At 47.0% G+C, this 10,394-nt stretch overlaps 1 protein-coding gene across 4 annotated transcripts in view; it reads left to right on the top strand.

Moving 5' to 3' along the window:
• SFXN4 (sideroflexin 4) overlaps window positions 1-10,394 on the top strand; it is a 32,078-nt gene that overhangs the window by 18,510 nt on the left and 3,174 nt on the right. For 2 of the 4 annotated variants that reach the window (XM_024756103.1, XM_024756104.1), the window contains exons 11-13: window positions 5,189-5,274; window positions 7,028-7,145; window positions 8,230-8,309. In XM_024756103.1, coding sequence (XP_024611871.1) covers window positions 5,189-5,274; window positions 7,028-7,145; window positions 8,230-8,307 — 282 coding nt within the window. In that variant the 3' untranslated portion in view covers window positions 8,308-8,309. Of the gene's footprint in view, window positions 1-5,188; window positions 5,275-7,027; window positions 7,146-8,229; window positions 8,650-10,394 lie in introns of those variants that run through there. The other 2 variants (XM_024756105.1, XM_024756102.1) reach the window with 2 other exon arrangements.

Raw genomic sequence — 10,394 nt, 5'->3', positions numbered from 1 at the left:
GTACCAGATGAAGGAACAAGATAAAACCCCAGAAAAACAACTAAATGAAGTGGAGATAGGCAACCTTCCAGAAAACGAATTCAGAATAATGATAGTGAAGATGATCCAGGACCTCGGAAAAAGAATGGAGGCAAAGATGGAGAAGATGCAAGAGGTATTTAACAAAGACCTAGAAGAATTAAAGAACAAACACCTAGAAGAATTAGAGAACAAACAAGCAGAGATGAACAATACAATAACTGAAATGAAAACTACACTAGAAGGAATCAATAGCAGAATAACTGAGGCAGAAGAAGGGATAAGTGACCTGGAAGACAGAATGGTGGAATTCACTGCTGCGGAACAGAATAAAGAAAAAAGAATGAAAAGAAATGAAGACAGCCTAAGAGACCTCTGGGACAACATTAAACGCAACAACATTCGCATGATAGGGGTCCCAGAAGGAGAAGAGAGAGAGAAAGGACCTGAGAAAGAGATTTGAAGAGATTATAGTTGAAAACTTCCCTAATATGGGAAAGGAAATAGCCACTCACATCCAGGAAGCGCAGAGAGTCCCAGGCAGGAGAAACCCAAGGAGAAACACACCGAGACACATAGTAATCAAATTGACAAAAATTAAAGAAAAATTATTGAAAGCAACAAGGGAAAAACGACAAATAACATACAGAGGAACTCCCATAAGGTTAACAGCTGATTTCTCAGCAGAAACTCTACAAGCCAGAAGGGAGTGGCATGATATACTTAAAGTGATGAAAGGGAAGAACCTACAACCAAGATTACTCTACCCGGCAAGGATCTCATTCAGATTCAATGGAGAAATCAAAAGCTTTACAGACAAGCAAAAGCTAAGACAATTCAGCACCACCAAACCAGCTCTACAACAAATGCTAAAGGAAATTCTCTAAGTAGGAAACACAAGAGAAGAAAAGGACCTACAAAAATAAACCCATAACAATTAAGAAAATGGTAATAGGAACATACATATCAATAATTACCTTCAGGGCTTCCCTGGTGGCGCAGTGGTTGAGAGTCCACCTGCCGATACAGGGGACACAGGTTCATGCCCCAGTCCGGGAAGATCCCACATGCCGCGGAGCAGCTGGGCCCGTGAGCCATGGCCACTGAGCCTGCGTGCCCGGGCCTGTGCTCCGCAACGGGAGAGGCCACAGCAGTGAGAGGCCCGCGTACCACAAAAAAATAAATAAATAAATAAAAAATTACCTTCACTGTGAATGGATTAAGTGCTCCAACCAAAAGACACAGCCTTGCTGAACGAATACAGAAAAAAAAAGACCCGTATATATGCTGTCTATGAGAGACCCACTTCAGACATAGGGACACATACAGACTGAAAGTGAGGGGATGGAAAAAGATATTCCATGCAAATGGAAATCAGAAGAAAGCTGGAGTAGCAGTGCTCATATAAGATAAAGTAGACTTTAAAATAAAGAATGTTAGAAGAGACAGGGAAGGACACTACATAATGATCAAGGGATCAATCCAAGAAGAAGATATAACAATTATATATGCACCCAACATAGGAGCACCTCGATACATAAGGCAACTGCTAACAGCTATAAAAGAGGAAATCAAGAGTAACACAATAAGAGTGGGGGACTTTAACACCTCACTTACACCAGTGGACAGATCATTCAGACAGAAAATTAATGAGGAAGCACAAGCTTTAAATGATACAATAGACCAGATAGATTTAATTGATATTTATAGGACATTCCATCCAAAAACAGCAGATTACACTTTCTTCTCAAGTGCACATGGAACATTCTCCAGGATAGGTCACATCTTGGATCACAAATCAAGCCTAGGTAAATTTAAGAAAATTGAAATCATATCAAGCATCTTTTCCGGCCACAACGCTATGAGATTAGAAATCAGTTATAGGCTACAAACAACAAATGCTGGAGAGGGTGTGGAGAAAAGGGAACCCTTTTGCACTGTTGGTGGGAATGTAAATTGATACAGCCACTATGGAGAACAGTATGGAGGTTCCTTAAAAAACTAAAAATTGAATTACCATATGATCCAGCAATCCTACTACCAGGCATATACCCAGAGAAAACCATAATTGAAAAAGACACATGCACCCCAGGGTTCATTGCAGCACTATTTACAATAGCCAGGACATGGAAGCAACCTAAATGCGCATCAAGAGATGAATGGATGAAGAAGATGTGGTACATATATACAATGGAATATTACTCAGCCATAAAAAGGAACGAAATTGGGTCATTTGTAGAGACGTGGATGGACTTGGAGACTGTCATACAGAGTAAGTCAGAAAGAGAAAAACAAATATTGTATGTTAACGCATATATGTGGGATCTAGAAAAATGGTACAGGTGGACCAGTTTGCAGGGCAGAAATAGAGACACAGATGTAGAGCACAAACGTATGGACACCAAGGGGGGAAGGTGGTGGTGGGGTAGTGGTGGGATGAATTGGGAGATAGGGATTGACATGTATACACTAATATGTATAAAATAGATAACTAATAACCTGCTGTATAAAAAATAAATAAAATAAAATTCAAAACAAAAAAAGAATCACCCTAAAGAGACATCTTTAAATAGCTTTATTGAGGAGGAATTTACATAGTATAAAATTCATTGTAAGAGTACAGAGTAAAATTTCATGAATTTTAGTAAATTCAAACAGTTGTGCAACCATCACCACAGTCCAATTTTAGAAGATTTCCATCACCCTAAAAACTTTTCATGTGCCCATGTACCATCACTCCCCCTCCCAGCCCCAACCCCAGGAAAACACTGATCTGCTTTAAAATTTATTTATTTATTTGCTTTTGGCTGCGTTGGGTCTTCGTTGCTGCACACGGGCTTTCTCTAGTTGCGGCGAGTGGGGGCTGCTCTCCGTTGCGGTGCGTGGGCTTCTCATTGCGGCGGCTTCTCTTGTTGCAGAGCACGGGCTCTAGGCACGCGGGCTTCAGTAGTTGTGGCTCATGGGCTCAGTAGTTGTGGCTCACGGGCTCTCGAGTGCAGGCTCAGTAGTTGTGGCGCACGGGCTTAGTTGCTCCATGGTATGAGGGATCTTTCCAGACCAGGGCTCGAACCTGTGTCCCCTGCATTGGCAGGCGGATTCTTAACCACTGTGCCACCAGGGAAGTCCCCTGATCTGCCTTATATCGTCACAGTTTTACCTTTTCTAGAAGTTTCATACAAGTGAATCATACAGTATTTTTGTGTAGGGGTTCTTTGACTTTTGAGGTCCGTCCAACTTTTAAGGCATCAATAGTGTGTGGCTTTTTATTGCTGAGCAGTGTTCCATTGTATGGCTGTACCACGTTTTGCTTGTCCATTCCCCAGGCAATAGATACTGGGATTGTGTCCAGTTTTTGGCTATTACATGTGATGCTGCTCTGACCATTTATGTACGACTCTTCGTGTGGATATATGTTTGCATTTCTCTTCAACTCAAATTTAAGTGCAGGGCATGGGTATCGTTGTGAACTGTTCACAGAGCTGGAGAGAAGAGTGACAGCAAATGTTTAATCTACAAGTTGTTCCTCAGCACCTCCTCCCTGCTGGGCGCTGTGCTGGGCTCTGGAGACCCACACCCTCACCAGTCAGCATCCCTCCTCTCCAGGGGCTGGGGGCGGAGAGGCAGCCTCGGGCCCTGCTAGCTACCCACTTATCTAGCCCAGCTCATTGAGAGAAACTTCCTTTTTTGCATGAAGGCCAATTTGGGGTAAAAGAAAGGTTTGATGGTCTGCTCTTTTTTAAGTGTTTATCTTTCTCTTAAGAATAAAGTGTCTGCGACCGTGCGTAAGCATTCTTTTATCACTTCCCTGTCACTGAAAGGTTTATTTTCTTTGGCTAAAATTTCAGAAACTGCGTAACCAGCAATATCTGATTGTAATAGGGCACCTTTGATCAGATTTCAGGAGCCTAGTCCGTGCTGTTTTCCTTGGCCTGGCCTTGTCAGCTACTCAGTTGCAAGCTGTCACGCGTCTTGCAGTGTCTCCTCATGACCGGTGTCTGGTTTGGAATGTCTTCTCTTCCACACGAGACAAATGGAGTGAGGCTGGCCTCGCCTCACTGACGTCGAAACACAGCATGCTCAGCAGCCACTTTTCTCCTCCTGGAGTCAAACAACTTTATCTTGTATTCCTGAAAGTTTATTTAAAAAGCCACCCTTCTTGGCGCCCTCTGTCCTCATGGGGGAAGGACATTTCCGCAGAGGATTGGGTGAGCTGAGCAGAGAACAGGCGTGCTGGGTACAGCAGAGGAGCCCAGACAGTAGCCCCAGGGTCACAGGGTCACGGGGTTATGAGAGGACAGAAGTGCACAGAACAGAGTTCAGGGGAGGGAGTGGTGGGGAGAGTGCCTGTCCATCTTACGCTGAGCGGTGCTGTGTGTGGAGCTGTGTCTTATCCAGGGCTTAGGTTCTGAAGTTCACACGCAAGTGTCATCTATAGTCAAAAATTTCCCTTGAAAATCTCTGACATTGCTCTTGAGTACACATGATTTTGTGCATATAACCCATACACTCAATCATATGTTTAAATGTTCAATATAGAGAGTAACGTGTATTCTAGAAAAGATGACAACATGGTAGGAAATATACGTACGTGTTTACGCAAAATAAAATTTTATAGCACGTTGTTAATTACACGAGCAAAAGATGGGTGCATACAGGAAGACATATTCATGTTACACGTGGGTGTGATGCCACACCAGTGCACTCGGAGCCGGCCTTCCTCCACTGGAAGGGGTGGGAATAACTTGGGGGGCCTGTTCAGGAGAGGAAGGCCAGTGGCAGAGTCCTGGACTGGAAGGAAAACATGGAGCGGTCCTCAGTGGCAAGTCCAGTCCAGCATTTCCATAAAACGGACTGCCATCTGGTTCTAAGTAAGGATTTGTCCGTAAGTTGCCTTTGCTTGTGCTTGGTATTTTATTTGGGGTGGTTTGGGGGAGTGATGGAGACCACTGTGGAGTCAGGGAGGTAAATCCCGTCTCCGGTTCCTCTGGCACCAACCCCAGGCATCCTCTGTATGTGTGCACGTCAGGCGCTGCCTTCACCTTTTGCACGTGCATTGTTTTTCTAAGAGAGAAGGGAGAGCTGCTGTTTGCCGGCCTCTGTTGTGAGTTGCAAGATGCCTGGAAACTGTCTCACTCCATGTGCTAAGCTGCTTTCTTTTCATTTCCACTAGGCCGTTAAAGACACAGCAACATCCAGAGTTGTGCTGTTTGGGACCTCAGCTTTTATCCCTGAAGTCTTCTCATACTTTTTTAAAAGGTAAGAGGTACGCTTATCTCCCTGAGTAGGAATAAACAATCAAAATTGTATAAAACTTGTCAAGTACTGAACCTGGTTGGAGAGGTGGGAATAAGTTGCTTCAGGAATCTTCCTTCTAAACACGCTTCATCACAGTTAAGACAGTAGGATTGATTTAGGGCAGATGTGCAAATCCCGATGTGCACATTCCAGCAAACCTGGAATCTCGCCCAGGCCCTGTCCTCAGTTACATCTGCTCCTTGGGCATGTCCCGGCACCTGCTGAGGCTCAATTCCTCGCTTCTAGAATGATGAGTGTGGATGATTTGTGGGTTCTCCCAGCTCTGATATGCTATGAATATTGCTCAAGCCTCTTTTTCCCCCTTCATTCCAAGCATGTGTTAAATTAGCTTAAGTGGCCCAGAATCAGTAGACTGCCATCCCTTTTGAGAGGCGAGGCATGGCCTGTTAGGAGGAGAGCCTGGGGTCAGCCAGTATGAGAGGCCCCACTTGCAGTGAGTAGCTTAGGGCAGAAGGGAGATGCGTTGGTTTAGATATTGGGTACGGTCAGGGTACGTTGCCTGTGGCAGCTGATCAGAAGCTCTGGTGCAGGACGGTCCTCTCTTCTCCTTCGTGGGTGTTGTCTTCCTTCTCTCCCACCACACACTGGCTTCTTCATGTTGAGGGATGTGACTGCAGCCACCTCCCAGCTCTTATCCTTGGAGTGTGCTGATGAGAAAGAAGAACACAGCAGACCCTGGGGGTTTGGGGGCAGGGAATGTCTTCCACTCAGTTCACAAACTCCCAAGGAAGGATTCTGTTGGCCCAAGATGGGTCACCTGTCTGGTGCTGAACCAGTCTGCTCTGTCCAGGTGGTAAGCTCGGAAGTCCCTGCTAGGACCACACAAGGAGCACATTCAGGAAGTAGCAGTGTCCTGGGCAGAGCCAACTGTTACTTCCCGTGGTTGATCCAGCTAGGTGGGTGTGGGGACTTCTGTTGGGTTGGGGTCTTCCTGAACCTCTCTGGCTGGCCTCAGAGTGGGGGCTTCTGGAAAAGCTGGGGTCCTGCGGTTCGTCCCCTGAGGCCTGCACAGTGGCACCCGCTGTCTGGTGAGGAGAGATGGTCCTCATTTCCCAGTGGGCCTTGGGTGCCTGGAAGGACCTCATGTCATCCCACAGCTATGATGGTGTCCAAGCTGGAGTGACCACCTTGGCTCTTCCGACTCAACCCTTTCATTTTGCATATGAAAAAACTCAAGGCTCAGAAGGGGAAAGTGACTTGCCCAAGAGCACATAGTCTGTCAGTAGCCGAGCCCCAGCCGGACCCCAGGACCCCAGGTCTCTGACTCCCAGGCTGGGCTTCTTGCACCTTCTTCCCACACTCTCAAAGGTCATGGTCAGAATGTCACATCCGTGTCAGTGTAGCCCAGGGGAGAGCACAGGCTCTAGAATCTGACCTCTCACTTTTAAGAATTTGGAGATTTTTGACAAGGGACTTACACGGTCTGTGGCTGCAGCCTCTTGTTCGTGTGAAGGGTATGATGATAACACAAACCTCACAGGGTCATGGGAGGATCTAATGAGCAAATGCGTGTGAAGTGCTTGACCCGGGCCTGACGTGTAGGGAGTGCTCTGCGGGTGCAGCTGCTAGTATCGCCTGTTTGTGGGGCAAGTGGGAACCAAGTCTGGGCCTGCAGCTGCTGGCAAGACAATTGGACACCATTCGAGCAGAGGGTCGACCTCTAAAAAAAGCCCTGGTACCTTGTCTCTTACAGGACCCAGTTTTTCCTGCAGTGTCCGTGGTCACTGTGGACCCTAAAGCTTTCTTGTACTATCCTTGTCATGGGACTGATGGTGCCAGTTTCTTTTAGTGTATTCCCACAGATTGGACGGGTAAGTGTCCCCCTTCGACTTCCTCTAAGAATATATATCTCTTTCTTCCCCTCGTTATCAGAGTGAAATAAATTATTCTCCAAAAAAAATCTGCGAAATTTACAAAAGTATAAAACAAAGTAACATTATTTCTGCATAATCCCATCTCCCAGGTCGCTTGTACAGTTTTGGATTCTGTGTTTCTCAACTGTATATCTGAAGCATTTTTCTGGGATGTTAAAAAAAAACCTTTGAGATATTTTAAATACTTCATAATATACTATAGCGACACCCCACCCAATGGAACTTTCCGCAGTGATGGAAATGTTTTATATCTGTGTTGTCCAGTGTGTTTAGCCGCTTCTCACATGCGGCTGTTGAGCGCTTGACACGTGGCTAGTGTGACTAAAGAACTGAAATTTTAATCTAGTTTAATCTTACGTGCTCACATGCAGCTAGTGGCTGCTGTTCTGTAGACCATGATGATCTATGGTGCGTCAGACTGCCTGGACTCAGATTCCCAGCTCTTCCATGACCCTGGTCAATCTGCTTAAACTCTCTGAGGCTTAGTTTCTATTAAAGACAGATGATGATCATAGTACCTCTGCAGAGCCTTGTTGCTGGGATCAAGGACGTTATTGATGTAGTAGATATCAATTTCTAGCATTTCTTGGCTGAACATTTCAAATGCTTGTTGCTGTCACCCCCCCGTCCCCAAACCCCGCCAAGCAAGTCTTGGCATTTGCTGGACTTTTAAAATACCTTGTTGGTCCAAGGTGGGCATGACGTAGCTGAATGGTGGTCCTGTCCTGCCTAGGGTGGTTTGCAGAGAGAGCCCAAGGATAAGAGGGATTCTGCCAGGCCCCTACCCAGGGCACCTCCTTGGACATTACATGGGCCACAGCATTTGTTTATATTTGAAATTTTCCATAAGAAAGTTTTTAAGAAGTTAGGTTAATGTTTCTTTGTTATAGATTAGACATCACTGAAAAGGTTATATGAAATAGATGCTTTCTGAAATTGTGTTGTTTTTTTTTTTAAACTTGGCTTCTAAGGCAAGAAGACGTCTTAATGTGAATATTAAGAATTTAACTTTGTGTTTTAGATACAGTGCAGTGAGCTTGAAAAGGAAATTCAGTCTGCAACAGAAGAAACAGAACTCTTCTATAACAGAGGGGTGTAGGGGTGAGTTTTAGGTGAATTTGTTTGGTACCTGCGTGAAAACCTTCCTCCAAGGTTTCAGTTTGGACAACCCTGCCAGGAGTGTCCTGGAACCCCCAGAGGTGTCTGCACCAACAGGATGGCTTCCGATTACGCATGCCAAGACTGTTTTGAGGCTGATCATGCCTAGGGTTAAACAAGCTTGGGTGGAAGGAGAGAAACGGGGGCTGTCCTGTCTAACCCACCACACGGGGTTGCTGAGGGGATGAATGTGTGACATAAGATTCAGTTTTCTATTCGTCAGCCTGTGAAAGGATACTGTGAACTTACTAATAAACTTTTCTAAAGTTGAGTATTGGAAAACAAAGGAGAAAGGTCCACCAACGCCCACGTGCCCAAGGCACAGGCATTAAACTGATGGCCCATCTCGAGGTGTACATGTGGGGAGCCAATGAAGGCCTCCAACCCCCAAAGCAATCCTGTGTCCCTTCTCAGCTTAGTCCTGTTAGACAGCTGCCTAAAATCTTTGCCAGCTGCTGCCCAGCTGCTTCTTTCTCCTCACTGGCAGGTGACCCTGTCTCCTCCTGCACTGTGAAAGCCAAGGCTATTGGCCTCCTGGCTCCAAACCTGCTGACCTCCCTCCACACACGCCGGCCTCCCCTCCTCCGTGCAAAGTCAGCTGTGCTCTGGGCTTGAGCCCGACCCTTCCTGTTTGCTCAGGGCCTTTGCTCTGCGGCCTCCTCTGCCCCTCTGGCTCCAGCCTTCCCGCTCTGCTCCTTCTCCGTAGCATTTCAACTGCTTGAGTCACCTGCCTCATGCAAAAAGCAAAACCCCCCTTTGTAGCCGGACTTTTTCAGAGAGTTTTCTACCCTCACTGTTTCCACCCCCACCCTCCACTGCTGAGACTGCCGTCATCCGTGCCCCCACAGATGCTGGCCATACTGCCACTGCCCCCTGTGCGGGCCTGTCGTGGGGCTTGCTCTCCCCTGCCCAACAGGCCCACGTCCCGTGGCCCCCTGCGCTTCGCCATCTGGATGTCCACTTGAGACCATCTTCCCCTCCCAACCTCAGGGAATGGCACCACCGTGTACCAGTTTCGTCAGACAGGATCACTGGCCTCGGCCTTACTCCCCCATCGCCCCACCCCATTCAGCACTATTGGGCTGAGTCTGTTAAGTCTCTAGAACTCACCCCTCCGCGTCCACTGCCCAGCCCAACAGCATATCCCCTGCTGGTGTCGCTCATCAGTCCATCTCATCTCCAGCCCGCTCTTCGAAACCACACCTGCGTAAAAGCCTTAAATGGCTTCCCAGTACATCAGGATCAAGTCCAAATTCCTCGCCATGGCAGGCGGGAGCCTTTACCTTATTCATCTCTTGCCACTCCCTCTCCTCACTCTGGACTGACATCCAGTTCCTCAGATGTGCTGTGGTCTCTCTTCTCTGGCCTTCCCACCAGCTGTTCCCTCTGTTCTGGGCTAACTCCTCCCTGTGCTTCAGGTCTGACTTGGACGTCAATCACTCTTCTCCAGGAAGCCTTCCAGGATTCACAGAACTGAACTAGGTGCCCTTCCAATGTGCTCCCATAGTGCTCGTATCATGCCTAGCACTTGCCACACCGCGTGCAATCCCGTTTGCTGAAGCTATGTGCCCATAGACTGTGCACCTTGACAGCAGGAACTGTTGTCTTGGGCATCAAGGAAGCCCCAGGATACGCAGTCCACGGTGTAGAGTAGGTACCCAAACGTATGTGTACTGGATGGAGGGCTGTTACCAACACACCCTGCCCCAAGTCATCTAAGAATGCACCTGTGGCTTTCAGTTTTCCCTAGGCCACAATGACGGTTATCTCCAAATTGGGTAAAAGATGTTTCACAACAGCCTAAAAGGACAAAATCAGTAAAAGTGATCAGTCAGCTCCATGTAGCCACAGGCTTATACTAAACAAACTTAACGAAATGTGCAACGGCTCCAAGTGGAGGTTCAGCCACTGACAGATAACTGAGTAGTAATGTGAGAGCATCTTTTCAGAGAAGGCACTTGGACCTTACAGTCAGCTCCAGGAAGTGCGGGGTGGAGGAGGGCCGGGCAGAGAGAGAAGGGCTGAGCC

The sequence above is a fragment of the Neophocaena asiaeorientalis genome, unplaced genomic scaffold (genome assembly GCF_003031525.2).
Source record: "Neophocaena asiaeorientalis asiaeorientalis breed wild unplaced genomic scaffold, Neophocaena_asiaeorientalis_V1.1 scaffold85, whole genome shotgun sequence".
NCBI classification, from domain to species: Eukaryota; Metazoa; Chordata; class Mammalia; order Artiodactyla; family Phocoenidae; genus Neophocaena; species Neophocaena asiaeorientalis.
This window is presented reverse-complemented; position numbering and strand designations above follow the sequence as displayed.